Source organism: Pseudophryne corroboree, chromosome 8 (genome assembly GCF_028390025.1).
Source record: "Pseudophryne corroboree isolate aPseCor3 chromosome 8, aPseCor3.hap2, whole genome shotgun sequence".
Lineage (NCBI taxonomy): Eukaryota > Metazoa > Chordata > Amphibia > Anura > Myobatrachidae > Pseudophryne > Pseudophryne corroboree.
The window spans coordinates 56,087,262-56,104,186 of NC_086451.1; the positions used below are offsets into that span (position 1 = coordinate 56,087,262).

Genomic DNA, 16,925 nt, shown 5'->3' on the forward strand with positions numbered 1-16,925 from the left:
TCTCACAGTCCAAACATGGCAAATACTGTAAATGCGGCACTCAAGCCCTTGGAGACACTGTCTCGCATAGTCAACCAACCAAGCAGCCTGTTTGGGAGCAAAGGGGCCTCGGGAAAGAACAAATCTGAGCAAGACACTCATGGAGCTGCTAGGGACCCAAACAGTAACCAGCCAGACACAGGTACGCTGGAACCATTGAGTAGCTTTCCCTTTTTAATTAGATTTGATATGTCATTATTTATATTTAAAAAGGAAATCTATCTAAAGATCACAAGTGTTATGGGTATATTTAAATTGGCATTGATATCCTTTGATTAGCGAGTATGGAGCTTCTCGCTTATATATGGGAATGGCATTGTCACTTGTGTTTATTCTCATTTGTCCTGTGGTGGAAGTCCTGTGCACAATTTCACATGATGGCACAGTGGTATGATGCTTCATCTTTTCTTGTAGGTGAAACAGGAGCTGAAGCCCATGAGGAGGATCCAGATGTATCCCAGGCTGAGGTGACTGATGCGGACATTATGGATGGTGAGGCAGAGAGTGATGCTGTGGTTATTGCAGGGCAACCCGAAGTTTTAACCACTCAAGAGATGCAGGTTAGAAGATAACCAATTCAGAGACTGATACGTTTTCAGTATAGATGGATTGATAGTCCATTGTTTTCACTTACAAAGTTTTCCTTCTATCAGGTGGAAACTGAACTAGAAGATCTAATAGACGAGCTGCTTGAGCGAGATGGAGCTGCAGGTAACTCTAAATCCATTTTAGCTGTAGTATGGACTTTCCAAATTTGTTACATGCAAATAAGTTTGTTCCTGGTGCATAAACTACCCTTAGTAGCATCTGATCCTTCTGAATGTCTCTTGTTCTAATGTTGTAGTCAGTCGTGTTGGGGAAGATGAGTCACAAGAAGATGTTTTGATGGATGAGGCTCCAACAAATCTTAGCCAGGCTTCTACTCTTCAGGCTAACAGGGAAGGTAAGCCACACAATTTCCTGAATTGCAGTTTTCCCCTTATTTTAGCTTAGCTCACATAAGATGGGATTGAGTACAGCTGTGAATTTGTGTCCGTGTGTTCACTTCCCCTATTACCTCTTACAGACTCTATGAACATCCTAGACCCTGAAGATGAAGAGGAGCACACTCAGGAAGAGGACAGTAGTGGCAGCAATGAAGATGAAGATGACAGCCAGGAAGAAGAGGAGGAGGAAGAAGAGGAAGATGAAGATGATCAGGTAGTTGTGAGTTGTAGAAGAATTTTTTTTTGTAATATTCTTGATTTGTGTTTTATTTTGGTCATCATTCACACTTGGACAGTGGTAATACAGAAATCAGGACATTGGCACTTTAAAAGAAAACTTTAGCGCCTTCCTCCTTTTGGTATTTCCATCCTGCAAAGGAACTCTGTTCTTCAGAGAAGATTTTGGAAAGAATGATTCTTTGCTAAGAGAGGCATGGACAAGCTTGAACTGAAATATCAGGTTACCTGCAGATTGCTAATACTTGGATGAATGTGAAAATTCAACTATTTTGGATAACCATATAATGCAATTGTCGAGGACAACCAATTTTGCAACTGAGTGCCGCAGCATTATTGATGGTTTGGATATGGAAATAAAGACCATTGAGTTTCCTGACATAGCAGTGTTTGCTTTCTTAGGCCTACAGTATTGCAGCTGGGCCAAGGTTGTTGTAACTTAGTCAGAGCAACTCCTGAAGGCTTTGCTGCCATGGAGGCCTAGATGTGAATTATTACTCATTACTCACATCTTAAGTGTCTGTGTGTTTTGGAGACATGTTTTTGAAAACTTGTTAGAATTTTGTCTTTGGCTGTTTCTGCTTACCAAATTCTTGCTCAAGGTAAGGTTGGTGTAGTCAGAGTTGAAGATTTTGGATGGTGTTTCATTTGGTATTGAACTGTGCACAATTATTAGCTGCACAACAGGTGAAAGATTTCCTTTGTGCTGGTAAACTTTCTTGCAGCTGGGGGCTCTCTGGTTTTGTCCTTTTGTGCTTTGAGTATTGGACTATCTCTGATCACAAGCAGGTCTCTGCCTCTCGGGAAGGACAAAAGAACAACAAATGGACCTTGACCACGAAGAAGCCAAAACCCAAGCCCCTTAGGTAGTTTGTCTGAATGAGCTGTATTTGGTCTAGCCAGTAATGACTGGTGGGAACTGGTTTGCTTCTCTATTGATGCGAAGACCCAAACCATCTATTTTACCCTTTTTTTTTTTTGTGCCTCTATACCAACGATTTTGTTTATGTGGAGATGTTCAAGATGGGTCATTGAGCTTCAGCAACAGCACGGACTGCGTATGTCTCAATTTGGGAGGGTATCCTAAGTGTCTTCTCAGATATTTGATTTGATCCAACTGTTTACAGTTTTGGGTCCTACCCTTGGAAAGGGTGTTTCTTACAGCAGACGAGATAGACATGTTACACAGTCTTAGTACAGTGAGTATTGGCTTGCAGATGGGTGTTCTATATGGACATCCTGAGGAAAATGTTCTCAACTTTAGTGATCATGCAGTAAATATGGTGTCATTCAAGGGTTTCAAGATTTGAGCTAATTTAGAATGATACCACGATCTCCGATGACATGTTGCCGGCTCCTCTGGTTTAAAGTTGACAACCTCAAAAGGGTTTGTCAATTTGCATATATAACTGGACAATTATGGTGACATACCAATCTATGGTACTGTGCAAGTGGTGTTCATCACCAGTTTCAGGGACTGGTTTGAGGGTACTGTGTGCCATAATATGTAACGTCAGCCCTACAGTGTGACATAACGTTAAATATGGCACTACTATGCTTCATAAAATAAACTAAGGCACTACTATGGGGCATAATATTAGCCACTGCTGCAGAGAGGTGTCTCTAGAAGCATTGTGACAAGAGATTCTTCAAAATGTTGCTATGGAGTCCATATTATTCTGGCAACTCCACTGATCCTAGGAGCTCAGGCTTGGGGCTATTGATAGCAGGAGTTTCAGAAGTAAAATAGCCACAATCATAGCTGAGCCTCTAACTTCGAGGTTCCAGTGTCACCCAATTAATTCAGGATTAATAGAAGCGTTAAATCACGTTTTTTTTTATTTATTTATACCTTTTAATGTATTGCTATATACTAACTGCGGGTTGATGATATCCTTTTATTTAGGATGATGAAGAGGGTGAGGAAGGTGATGAAGATGATGACGACGATTGTTCAGAGATGGAGCTGGATGAGGATTACCCTGATATGAATGCATCGCCCCTTGTGCGCTTTGAGCGATTTGACAGGGAGGATGATCTCATCATAGAGTTTGATAACATGTTCTCCAACGCCAGTAAGACTTACGAATGAGATTGACAGCAGGCATATAAGTAAGCTAATAGATTCCGTTTCTTTTGTTCTTAACCTCTGTGTTCTTCTTTTACAGCTGATATCCCTCCTTCACCTGGTAACATCCCTGCCACGCACCCTTTAATGGTACGTCATGCAGACCATGGCTCTCTCACCCTCGGCAGTGGAACTTCCACAACTCGTCTGGCACAGGGAATTGGCAGAAGCCAGCGGACACTCCGCCAGATCACCGCTAATGCTGGCCACACCATACACGTTCATTATCCTGGCAACAGGCAACCAAACCCGCCTCTCATACTGCAAAGGTAAGAGGAAGCAACCATCTAGAGCACTAAAGTCAAGGCTTGCTAGTGCACCGAAGACCAATGTTTCCATGTCTATAGTCTCTTGCCAAGTACAAGGCATGACTAGAGATTGGATCAGTGGCAATATTTATAAACAAATGTTGCCCAGACCTAATCATTTTGCGTGTACTGTTTAAATCTTAAGGTTGCTGGGCCCTTCTGCTGCTGCAGACATCTTGCAACTGAGCAGCAGTCTTCCGCTGCAGAGCAGAGGCCGGGCACGTCTTCTTGTGGGCAATGATGATGTACATATTATAGCTCGCTCTGATGACGAACTACTGGATGATTTCTTCCACGACCAGAGTACAGCTACTAGCCAGGCCGGTGAGTGACCTTTTTACAATTTACACCTGTGTTAACGAATGGCAACTTGCTAATGATTTTGCCTTGTAACGCTGCTACCATGGGCTGCGTTAAGGGCAGAGGAGCTTGATACTTGAAAGGTTAACTTTTCGCATAAAGACTGAAGCTCCTTTTCTATGCTACTTGGGGAAATACTGTTTTATTGTTCCTAGACTGTTAAATTAAATTGGTCATTATATTAACCTGTATATTGAGACCTTTTTTATGATTATTACTATAGGCACTCTATCCAGTATCCCAACTGCACTAACCCGATGGACAGAAGAATGCAAAGTGCTGGATGCTGAGAGCATGCACGATTGTGTATCAGGTGAGCAAGCTACAGCACATTACACCATCAGAAGCATTATAGAATTCCAATTCTTTCAGATAGAATGGGGGATGTATGCATCCTTCAAGTTATTATATGGCATTGATTTTTTTTTTTTGTCTCTCGTGGTTTATTGCTTCATGCTGACTGAGATTCCTGGGAATTCGTTTATTTTAGATTTAACCACTACAAGCTTCTTGTGTTCTTACATTTTTTTTTATCCTCTTCCCAGTGGTAAAAGTCCCCATAATAAACCACCTAGAGGCTCTGCGCGATGAGGAATTGGAGGAGCGAAGGGAGAAGAGGCGCAAACAGCTAGTAGAAGAGGAGGCCAAGATGGCAGACAAAGCCAAAGAGGAGAAAGATTCTAAGGAGCAAAACCCTCAGGTATTAAGTTTATAATCTCATAACTGTTTCTCTTTCATCCATCTGGGGGACGCTGCGCACTTACTTAATGGGTTAGAGTGTGTGGGATTGGGAGTTTGGCACAGAACCTATAAAAAAACTAACTCCTCCCCCCTCTAACCCCTCCCATCTCCTTCCTGCTCAGCAGATTACCTCAGTTTTAGTTTTGTGCCTGAGGAGTACAGGCACAGATTCCTTCAGTGTAGATTTTAGTTAGGTTTCTGTTTATTTTGATTTTACTTGTGTGCTTAGTCCCTGTTTACAGGAGACACGTATACTAGGAGTGGGGTTAGTTAGTTATGTGTCTCCCACTCCCCAGAGCCTCTAAGAAGCCACCATACTCTTAGTCACTGGGGCTTACTTGATGCAGGATGGATTTCCTAGGAGGCACTGTACTGGTAAGACAGCCACAACCTGCCTGGGCAGCGTTGGGCTGTTATTGCATATATGGTATTTATAATAATTGTATTTATTATTGTGCAGCGCTGGTGTATGCGGACCCCCCTCCCTGCTCAGAGCGGACGGAGCGGTTCAGTCCCGCTTCCGCCGCTCATTTCATGGAAGCCGCGTCTTGTCAGACAGCAGCGGTAGTCATTTCAATGATTTTACGGAGCTCAGTTGCGGGGGTGGGGAGGCTGTACCGCGGCGGTACGCAGGAGGATGTTGTGTTCGCGCCCCGTTCTCCCGCCCAACAGCGTCTTACCGCCGCCGTCCTCACTCTGTGGGGGCAGGACTCAGCTATAGGCGCCATCTTCTATCTCTGCAAGAGACCATCCGTCAGGTCAGCGGGGGATACTGCGCTGCACATAACACAGCGTCTCACCCTGTTAGTACAGGCCGAGAGCAGCAAAAACAGCAAGTATAACACAGCCCTTTCATATGCTCTGGAGCTCGTTTATTCTAAGGGATTCTTTAGTGCTCTTTAGTGATCCTTTAGTACATATATTTCGGTAATCTCACTGTAATAGAGTAATTTTTACCTCACCCTGTTTATTACACAGGCGGGGATTTTTTCTTAACTAGTGTTGTGCTATTCTAAATTGACAACAGTTGTTTACATCATGTTATAAAAGGAGCGTTATAGCTCAGTCTGTAGAGCTGGACCACAGCACAGAGTTATGAGACATTATTGTGTGCTATGATTGTGGCATTGTATATTCCATGGTTGTAAACAGCAAATCTCCTAAAGGAACGACAAGTTCAGTAGTTTACTACACAGGAGCTCCAATAGCTTTGTGGGCTAATGCTGTGTATTAGTAAGATAGACTAAACACAGGTTTGATTCCCATATACATTAAATTGCACAATGTGGCTCCAGACTTCCTAAAGGTAGCACGGACACAGGTACCCCATGCTCCAGGACACCAGTTGCAGAGCAGCCGGGAGGTTCCAGGGATCAGTTTATGCCTCTGTGGGCCAGACACATCTCAATCCAGAATAATACAGATGGAGTAGTGGTTAGCATTGCTGCCTCACAGCACTGAAGCCATGAGCTTGTTTACATAGAAGTATATGAATATACCAAGCAGGTTTAAATTGCTCTACAGTCTTGGCCTCTGCCGCCTCTCATGGGAGGCTGTTCCACTTGTTCACTACCCCTTCTGTGAGGAAATATTTTCCTTAAATTTCCCCTGAACCTGCCTCCCTCCAGTTCAGTGTATGCCCCTAACTGTGTGAAGTTATATATGTATATATATATATTCCCTGCACTTGCAGGGATGGGGGTTCCAGGACCGGTCCACAAATACCGGTATTCTTTGAGTATATTTTTCCTTACACTATGTCAATGTAATGGGTCTGGTACTCTGTTTACTACTTAGCCGCTAGTCTTGGTAAAAAGATCACTACTTGACCTTTTGGCTAGGATCAAGTGTAGTATCTGTTCTTATCAGTTTAATATGTGATACGTTCCCTATGTGGGGGCCATGTATTAAATATATGTTTAGAACAGGAAAATGGAAGAAGAGATTGCTCCGTCCACTCCACGCATTGACTCGGTATTGCAGTACCTCCGGGACCGGTGCACCTTTCAAAACAAGGACAGACTATTTCTATTTCTTGTACACTATGTACTTATGATTTGCCAAATGGCTGGACAAAGCTCCTTAATCAGTTCATACTGTGCAGCGAGTCTGGTCTTTGACAGACAATATAGCGCCTTTACTTCAGAGGCGTTTTTGAGGCTTCATCTACAGAAAATGGTGAGATAAATCCTGTCAGTGAGGATCCTTCAGGATAGAAATAAGAAATAATCTACTGAATTTCTTGGTTTCCACCTCTTCCTTCACGTGAGAGAATGTTGATGGAAGTCTGACTACACACCTGATGAAATAGTTTATATTTCCAGGGAAATGTGTCTGTCTCTAATACATACTGTTTTCGGTTCAATTTCGGTGTTCTCAGTATTAGAGACAGTATTTCTTTATCCTTTCGCTGATGAAGACACTGATCTAATGAAGGTTCCACTAATAATTAGTGGACGCATCCATCATGGGAGAGCCTAAGGCAACTGTCTTTGCTAAAGTACAGTATGTGACCTTAACAGTCACCACAGATTGACAACGGTGAGGCCGTTATTATATTAGTATTCATTCTGACAGGAATATTCCTACGCCCTCTCCGGGCTTATGCATGAATCTTTAAACCGGTTGCATTATGCAAGTTATCCATTCTTGGGGCAGCTGATCCTTTTCAAATTATCCATTGACTGTTTTGGTCTCTCAAGCTCTATTCCCTATCTATTTATTATTGCATCTTTTCCCTGGCTATGACACCCTTCTATTCATTTTGGTTGCGAATCGTAAAATTCTGCTTCCAAATTAAAGCGTACTTTGCAGGCGGGAGCAAATAACTCTATCAGTAAGGTGTATGCCTGCGGTATAACAGGTCGTGGGTTCTCATCCTGAGGATAATAGCTGAGAAATGGGTATTTTAACCTATGTCAGAAAAATGGGTATTCTTTTGGGGGGCATTTGTATGCCTAGAACACGGACTTCCAATGTGCCCTCTGCAGGGGCCACGGAGTCGGACAGTCTGGTTCCCAGTGGGGAGGACACCAGCTTTCTCAGAGTCCACTGATCCGTTGGATGTACTGAATTTGTATCACGAACATATATTCTGAATCTTGGGGAACACGTACCAAGCAAGAATCTTTAGTGCCCATTTTAGACGGGCTCTAATCATTGCAGTCTGTTCGCTATCTAACAGGAGTATTCAGTCCAATCCTTTTTCCGTCATCTGGGCATCGCTACCATTTTGGGTCAGTTGTTAAAAAAAAAAAAAAAAAAAAAAAAAGCCGCTGTCTCATGCATTTTTTTTTCTACAACGGACCTTAGTTCTGGATTTCTTCCTTCGCAGAAGATGTTATTCATGGGTATTCTTTTCGATACCTGGTATCTCGAATGTTGGCGGAGTGCAGGATTTACTGACCAGAATAGACTCAGGGGTCAGACATACACTTCCTCTGCAGGACAGTGGTGATTTTATAGGTGGCTCCATTCCCCCGGTCTCCTACCTGGTTTCTTCAATCTCAGATTAAATGTTATTAATCTCAGGCAGGATTGAGTTTACGTAAACAGCAGTTTAGTTTCTCTATTAAAATACCAAGATATTTTCATTGGTCGATCTTTTCGTTGGGCTACACAATCCAGATCTAACTTATAGGACTTCATTCTGTCTCGACATGGAGGGTCATAACCACAGTCAAAAGTTTCAGACATTACGGTTTTTTGGTTTCAACTCTGGCGTTTTCTATGAAACTGATGTCCGAAGTGGAAATATCACTTCCAATCTACGGGCGATCTACAACGCCTTGACTCCAGCTCAATGTCTTCTACAGGGTCTTTCCACTGTGACCTATATCAATTGTTCTGTGACACTTGTAGCTGGAGAGACATCGGAACAGTATCGAACATATGCAGAGGGCGGAATTTTGGATCCCGGCAGTGTCTGTCATCTCCAGTTCCAGAATGGGCAACTGGGAAGCAGATTTCCTGAATCTTCAGGCTGTTCTTCCTTAAAGTATGTGAAATCAACAGGGATTTCTGGCTTTGGTGTGTCTATAACTAGCCGACATAGACCTCAGGGCTTCATTGGTACTGTGATCGTTTCGGGAATCCTCTTGTGGCAATCGTAGACGCCGTGTCAGCTCCTTGTCACTTTCATCTAGCATATTTATTCTGCCTCTGGCAACATCTAGTGAGTACCTCAACGCATTTGACCAGTGGCTCTTTCGGTTTTCCTAATCCGCTTCGGATTTGCCTGTTGACTCTGTTCTGCAATGTTATAGCCCAGAGTGACCAGGGCTCCATACAGGGTACCTTTTCGGCCAGCTCTCCACTCCCAACCTTTACGTCATCACCGGGATTTTGTCTATTCTGCCGCTGACGGCGTGATTGTGGAAAACAATGTCATCAAGCCCTACTACGTTTCTGGCTCTCTAACCAATCACAGTGCCAGAACACTTGTCATCGTTTGTGTGTATTTAACGGTCACTCAGCTGGAGTTCTTAGTCCTTTCCGCCTCTTATCTTTTCTACAACACAGTTGTCAGAACTACTTTGTCTTCTTATCTTAGCAGACTGGGTTCTGCTCTAGAATTTACTTTCCAGAATGGCTCCTGTTTCTCCTTTCCGGCCTCTGGACTCTGGTTGAGTTGCGGTTTCTTTTCTCTTACAGTGTTTTTGTTTATGCAGTTAGGGTGGTTTTACTTACAAACCACAAGTTGTATTGGTTTTTCCTCTCCTTCAGCACATTGGGCTTCTTGTGTCGTCCCAGGCTTGTCCGGGGCGGGTCGGTAATTGGCCTTATTGGTTGTTGTTCAAACCTTAACTCTTACCTTGTTGGGTTTGTTTGCTGCACCCAAGCGTGGCTGGCTGGCCAATAAGAACAGGGTGATGTGCTGGGTTAATTCTGCTATTCAGCAGGCTTAGATTTCTTAGGCGTTGCCTGTTCCTGATTCCTTAGGGGCTCATTCGACTCGACCTGTTGGAGCCTCTTGGGCTGTTCACAGTGGTGTATTCGTCCAGCAACTGCGTAGAGCGACGACCTAGTCGTCCGTACATACCTTCACGAAATTCTTCCGTTTTTCATACTTTTGGTTTGGAGACTGCCTCTGTTAGGCATCAAAGTTTGCAGACTGCTATGTCGTCTGTGTCTCCCTCCTCTAATTAGCTTGCTTTGGGAAATCCCATTAGTAAGTGCGCAGCGTCCCCCAGATGGATGAAAGAGAAATAGGGTTTTTCTCTGTCCTCCATCTGGGGGACGCTGCGCCGTTACTTGTGGGTTAGAGGTGTGTGGTAGTGGAGATTGGCACAGAACTATCAAAAGCTGACTCCTCCCCCCTCTAACCCCTCCCATCTCCTTCCTGCTCAGCCCTGATCAGTTTTAGTTTTGTGCCTGTGGAGTACAGACACAGTTTTGATTTCTCTTTAGGAATTTTTTTTTTTTTTTATTATTTCTTCTTTCACAAATACCTAGTCCCTGTTTACAGGTGACAGGTATAACAGTGGAAGGGGTTAGTATCCCATTCCAGACTGCTGCAGGGAGGCCACTATACCTTCGGTCACTGGGGCCTTCAGAGAGAGAAAGAGAGAAGACAGCAGCATCAGGTACTGGACAGCCACAATCTGTCATTGACAGTATTGGGCTGTCCCTATTTCCTATTATTAATGTCCCTATTTCCTATTATTAATGGTGAATTTATTGGGACTACCAAACTCCTCCTCCCCTCCCTCCCCCCCCCCCCCCGAGCGCGCGATCACCCACAGACAGCACGGAGGCTGATCTGGGGTGAAATGTGAGGTGGAGGACTGTGTTAGGTCCGGGAGGGTGTTATTCACTCCCTGGACCGTTACTTGGCTGCCGTGACAACCGCTCTGTGTAGCGGCGCACGGGAGCCGAACTTCCGGAGGGGCGCTGGAGCAATCAAGAGTCAAAACTACAAATCAACATTCTGGAATTGAGAGCGATCCGGTATGCTCTCATTCGGATTCAGACCATGGTGCAGGGCCATCCAGTTCGGGTGCAATCCGACAATGCCACGGCAGTGGCTTACATCAACAAACAGGGAGGAACTCGCAGCTGGTCCGCAATGAGAGAGGTTGCTCAGATTCTCACGTGGGCGGAGCGTTGGATTCCCGTGATTTCAGCCATTCACATTCCGGGAGTCGAAAACTGGGAAGCAGACTTTTTGAGTCGTCACACGATTCATCCGGGAGAGTGGGAACTTCACCAGGAAGTGTTTCTTTCTCTAGTGGATCGCTGGGGAGTGCCAGAATTAGACCTGATGGCGTCACGGCTCAACAAAAAACTTCCGGTTTACGGATCAAGAACTCAGGATCCTCAAGCATTTCTGATCGATGCACTAACAGCTCCGTGGCAATTTCAGCTGGGTTACGTGTTCCCACCAATTCCACTGCTCCCACGTCTACTCCAACGCATTCGGCGAGAAGGCCTTGCAATAATTCTGGTGGCTCCGGATTGGCCACGCCGACAGTGGTACACTCTTCTAAACAGCATGGTCGTCGGAGACCCCTTTCGCCTCCCTCTGCGACCAGATCTTCTGCTTCAGGGACCTTGTCGCCACCCAGATTTAAATCGGCTGGCTTTGACGGCTTGGTTCTTGAATCCAACATTCTGAAGGCAAAGGGCCTTTCTCGTGCGGTTGTTCAGACAATGATTCGGGCTAGAAAGCCGGTGACTTCTGGCATTTACCATAGAGTATGGCGTATTTACATTGCTTGGTGCGAGAAAAGGAACTTGACTCCGCATTTGTTTAGACTTCCTCGCCTGCTCTCCTTTCTCCAGGAGGGTCTTGACAAGGGTTTAAAACTTTCTTCCCTGAAGGGTCAGGTTTCGGCCTTGTCGGTCCTTTTTCAAAAGAAATTAGCAATCATTCCAGAGGTTCAAACATTCCTGCAGGGAGTACTTCGAATTCAACCACCTTTTGTTCCTCCGATTCCTCCCTGGGATTTAAACTTGGTACTTAAGGCTCTTCAAAAGTCTCCATTTGAACCTCTAGAATCTGTGGAACTACGTTATCTAACACAAAAAGTTGTTTTTCTGTTGGCAATTGCCTCAGCTAGACGAGTGTCTGAGTTGGCGGCTCTTTCTTGCAGGCCACCCTTGTTAGTGTTTCATGAAAATCGGGTGGTGCTGAGGACAAAGCCTTCATTTCTTCCAAAGGTTGTTTCAGCATTCCATTTAAATCAGGACATCGTTCTTCCAGCTTTTAATCCGTCATCTTCTCAGGGGGAGGATTCCCATTTGGCTCTCTTGGATGTTGTTCGGGCCTTACGTATTTATTTGTCTCGCACGGAGGCTTTCCGTCGTACGGATTCCTTGCTGGTATTGATTGATGCTCCCAAACGAGGTTGGCCTGCCTCTAAGAACACTGTGGCCCGTTGGATAACTTCGGCCATCAGACAGGCTTACGTGTCCTCAAGCGTTTCGGTTCCTGACTCAATTAAGGCTCATTCGACTAGAGCAGTTGGAGCGTCTTGGGCTGTTCGCGGTGGTGCATCTGTTGAGCAACTATGCAGGGCGGCGACCTGGTCGTCAGTCCATACGTTCACAAAGTTTTACCGGTTTCATACTTTTAGTTTGGAGACTGCCTCTGTTGGGCGTCGTATTTTACAGACGGCTATGCCGTCAACGTCTCCCTCCTCTCATTAGCTTGCTTTGGGAAATCCCACAAGTAACGGCGCAGCGTCCCCCAGATGGAGGACAGAGAAATGGGGATTTTTGTTTACTTACCGTAAAATCTCTTTCTCTGAGTCCATCTGGGGGACGCTGCGATCCCTCCCATAGTTTGTCTGGTTTAATTGGTTAATTTTTTTATTCTGGTCTATCTCCTTTGGCTTGGCTAAACGTTAACTGATCAGGGCTGAGCAGGAAGGAGATGGGAGGGGTTAGAGGGGGGAGGAGTCAGCTTTTGATAGTTCTGTGCCAATCTCCACTACCACACACCTCTAACCCACAAGTAACGGCGCAGCGTCCCCCAGATGGACTCAGAGAAAGAGATTTTACGGTAAGTAAACAAAAATCCCCATTTTGTTTACTTACCGTAAAATCTTTCTCTGATTCCATCTGGGGGACGCTGCGATCCCTCCCGTATATATATTCTGTTCTGCCTCTTCCGGCTTTGCTAAACGTTAACTGAGGTAATCTGCTGAGCAGGAAGGAGATGGGAGGGGTTAGAGGGGGGAGGAGTTAGTTTTTTTTATAGGTTCTGTGCCAAACTCCCAATCCCACACACTCTAACCCATTAGTAAGTAAGTGCGCAGCGTCCCCCAGATGGAATCAGAGAAAGAGATTTTACGGTAAGTAAACAAAAATCCCTATTTTTGTGCTTACATGTGAAGCTTAGTTGGTGTATGTCCAGTCCTTGGCTTCAAAGGATGTCCTCACCCAAAAAATAAAAATAAACTATTTTTCTTTGCCACTGATCTCTGTATGAGGAGTGTTTGGAGATCCGTGACTCTCTCATTTTAATGTTGTCTCTGTTTTTATTATCTAGGCTGTCAACTCTAAGAGGAACGCCTCATTTGAGCTGAGCCTTGCAGGTAGTTTTTCTTCCTGGTCCTCCTCTTAAACTTTTTCCTTTCACAGGCCCAACATGACTGAAGATTTCCAGATGCTTCAGGTTGAGGTAGTAGATTGTATAGTTTTGGGGTCACACCCGATCTGGGAGATAACTATACAGTTTACTGTCTTTCCTGCGCCGTCTGCTGGCTGCGGCTTCTTCAGAGGATGAATACTTGGAAATGTTGTGTGAATGAACAGAGTGAATAAATGTAGTAATACGAACAGGTGATGAAGTCTTGTGTATCCTTGGAGGAATAATACTGATGGAAGCTGTCCTCTGCCCTCTTCAGGGTGAGGTAGTAAGTTGTATTGTTGTAAGGGGCAGGGATTTTTGCTCCTATTTTGGTGATAACTATACAGCTTACTGCCTTCCCAGTGTTGTGGCATTATACATTCACACCTTATGATCCTCTGCACTTAATATGTGACATTAGAAAGCATTTTAGAATATCCCTCCCACCCTAACTTAATGATTTAACAACCGGATTTGTATGCTGAAATTTAAATACTTTACATCAAATCCAATGGGGAAGCGGGAGGGGGTGGCTTGACAATGGGGAATAAAGCTTCTCTCTGATATCTGTTCCTTTTCTAGAAGCAGGCACATTATTGGCAGTAGATATTTGATTCCATTTAAGCCCCTCCTGAAGGAAGATGAGAGGCTAACAAAGGGCCTTAGTATTCAATAGTACTTTAACTTATATAAAACATAAAACAACGGTCTATGCAGCTCAAGAGGAAAACACCTTGTACTTTAGGAAATCTTAAAAATAATGTAGTCCCCTTATTTGATGAAAGAGAAATATGCAGTTCTCATTTACTATTCCTCTTAAATTATTTTTCTGTCACCCATGGGGGACACTGGGTACAGTGGAGCTGCAGGAGTCCTTAGCACCAGTTGGTTAACCTTTGGTTGCAACACAGACGACTCCTCCCCTTTACCCTTTCCCCAGCCCAGCGAAACCAGTTTAATTTTGGTGCCCAAGAAACTGGGCTCTATTTTCTTGGCTGCCTGCCATCGATTTTAGAGTGACTATCTTTAGTTTAGTACTTGACTACTCTCATTCCCATAGTTTTGTCTATTTAATTGGGATTAAACGTGCAATATTTTTTTGTGTTCTTGGTGACTTTGCTTTTCTTGTACAGTATGTTGTGTATTTGTTGTATTGATTTAAACTTGGTTGTTTTGTATAAATCTCTTCCTCTGTTTCTCTCAGTTTATCACAATGTTTAATTGCTCTCTCAATTTTACCCAAGATCAAGATAGTAGTGGCCGTCCTGAGAACTTCCCAACTGCCCCTTCTTCTGCCGAGGGAACACCAACAAGCCCAGAATTGGTTCCCTTGGACCCGTCTCTGCGTGCTCATCCTCCAGAGGCCGTTTTGGCAGACCTTCCTCAAAGCCTGCACACAGATCCTTGCTCAGAAGATACTGGGCAACTTCTGATTCCAGCTGAGGAAGAGGAGTCTGGACCCGGTAGACCCAATGCAGAGGGGGATGCAACTCAAATGGAGCTATCACCAGCACCAACCATCAGTTAGTGAATTTCTTTCCTGTTATTTGGTGTACAGTGGGAAGGGGGATTTTCATGTGTTCTTGACTCTGTATATGAACTCCACTTTCACAGCAATAACTGCTCCCGGTTTTATTCTCGTTACTTCAGCCTCCTTATCCCCAGAACGTGCAGAGGATTCAGATGCTCTAACAGCTGTTAGTAGTCAGTTAGAGGGCTCTCCAATGGATACCAGTAGCCTTGCATCAGGTCCACTGGAGGAAGGAGTTGGAGAGGCTTCTGGAGTTGTAAATCCAGACCAGCCCCTTGTGGTCACCAGTAGTATTGCAGTGGGACAGCAGGCAATGGAACCTCCTTCTCCAAACGAGGGTCAGGCGCTATCGCAGCTCAGCAATGAGAGGTATGGAATAACACTGAGTAGTAAGTTTGCTGCCAATATTACAAAAGCGTGCCTGCTGCTTCATCTTCCAAACCTCATGTTGGTTAACTTTTTTTAAGGGATTTTGAGGTAGACTAGAGAGCACTCTAAATGCTCCTTATAGATATTACTTAGTAAATCTGCCGTTTGTAGACTAGCACGCAGAACACATGCATCTGCCTGAGGTGGATTGCAGTAGCTGCCTGGCAAGTAATAGAGCTAAACAAGAACCATTGCGCAGTTAGGAGGTTGGCTTACATCTAAGCAGTATATTGCTAGATTTGTTACTTACATGTCCCTGAAATGTCTTTGTGATCGGGGTGTGTGCGTTTATGCATGTGTGCTTATTCCAGGCTTTTCTACCTTTTTTATGATGATAGTGTTATGGTCATGTATTTTAGAAGGGTGTCAAAAGTCTTGTTTTTCACGGTTTGTTACATCTTCCAGCTGTCCAGTAGCTCCCTCTGTGGAGTTGTCATCTACCAGAGACCCTGCTGTAGCATTGTTGGCAACAGATTCTAGTGGTATTCTGGAAGAACCTCTGCCATCCACAAGTAGTGAAGAGGAAGACCCGTTGGCAGGTTAGACATTAGGTTCTTAGTATCACTGTAGGAATTGATGTGGTGGTTTCTGTCTTTGAGCACGTGAGATGAACATTGTTCAGTTACATATATATGTTTATTTTGTTGCAGGTATCAATCTACCTGAGGGAGTGGATCCATCTTTCCTTGCTGCTCTTCCAGAAGATATTCGCAGAGAGGTCCTTCAAAACCAACTGGGCATCAGGCCACCTGCTCGGGCACCCCCTACTGCTGCTCCGGTCATTCCTCCACCTGTTGTGAGCAGTGCTGGGGTCACAGAGGTCAGCCCAGAATTTCTTGCTGCTTTACCTCCTGCCATTCAGGAAGAGGTGTGTTGTTTTTTTCATTTAGTCTTTTCTTAAGCTTTTGTCTCCTTTCCATATACTACTTTCATACTGATTTACTTCTTATGTTACTTTATAAGGTTCTAGCACAGCAAAGGGCAGAGCAGCAAAGACGAGAACTTGCCCAGAGCACCACCTCTGACACCCCAATGGATCCAGTGACCTTCATCCAGACACTGCCATCAGACCTGCGGCGCAGTGTTTTGGAAGACATGGAGGACAGTGTTCTAGCAGTGATGCCGCCTGATATTGCAGCTGAAGCACAGGCACTGCGCAGGGAACAAGAGGCACGGCAGAGACAACTCATGCACGAGAGACTCTTTGGTCACAGCAGCACTTCAGCCCTTTCGGCCATCCTCAGAAGCCCAGGTAATATGACATAGCCTGCTTGGTCTCTCTTTGTTCAAGTCTATGCAAACATTAGTAATGGTAAAGACTTCCACGTGTTAATGGGTTATATTACTGATTCTAATCCTGTCATTGCCAGCATTTACCAGTCGTCTAAGTGGAAACAGAGGGGTACAATACACACGATTGGCAGTGCAGAGAGGAAGCACTTTCCAGATGGGTAGCAGCAGTACCCACACAAGGTACATATTACATTTGTTTTTATACTTGTCTAGTTGGGGTATGTTTGTTTGTTTTTTATTGGGAGGAGGGGAGGGGGGGGGGTTAGTGCCCAATGCCGAATTATACATACAGGTTTTA

General features: G+C 44.5%; 1 protein-coding gene and 1 non-coding gene across 11 annotated transcripts in view; both read left to right on the plus strand.

The window, feature by feature from the left end:
- Positions 1-16,925, plus strand: part of HUWE1 (HECT, UBA and WWE domain containing E3 ubiquitin protein ligase 1) — a 430,355-nt gene that overhangs the window by 382,528 nt on the left and 30,902 nt on the right. For all 10 annotated transcript variants that reach the window (XM_063936413.1, XM_063936412.1, XM_063936409.1 and 7 more), the window contains 17 exons: positions 9-181; positions 454-599; positions 693-750; positions 884-982; positions 1,106-1,239; positions 3,169-3,337; positions 3,431-3,659; positions 3,844-4,022; positions 4,282-4,371; positions 4,604-4,758; positions 13,294-13,339; positions 14,619-14,897; positions 15,025-15,274; positions 15,740-15,873; positions 15,985-16,202; positions 16,298-16,586; positions 16,705-16,807. In XM_063936413.1, the coding sequence (XP_063792483.1) occupies positions 9-181; positions 454-599; positions 693-750; positions 884-982; positions 1,106-1,239; positions 3,169-3,337; positions 3,431-3,659; positions 3,844-4,022; positions 4,282-4,371; positions 4,604-4,758; positions 13,294-13,339; positions 14,619-14,897; positions 15,025-15,274; positions 15,740-15,873; positions 15,985-16,202; positions 16,298-16,586; positions 16,705-16,807 (2,751 nt within the window). The remainder of the gene's footprint in view (positions 1-8; positions 182-453; positions 600-692; positions 751-883; positions 983-1,105; positions 1,240-3,168; positions 3,338-3,430; positions 3,660-3,843; positions 4,023-4,281; positions 4,372-4,603; positions 4,759-13,293; positions 13,340-14,618; positions 14,898-15,024; positions 15,275-15,739; positions 15,874-15,984; positions 16,203-16,297; positions 16,587-16,704; positions 16,808-16,925) is intronic.
- LOC134953683 (U2 spliceosomal RNA) lies at positions 6,617-6,807 on the plus strand. Its single transcript, XR_010185710.1, has one exon. It is a non-coding gene; the product is annotated as a U2 spliceosomal RNA (small nuclear RNA).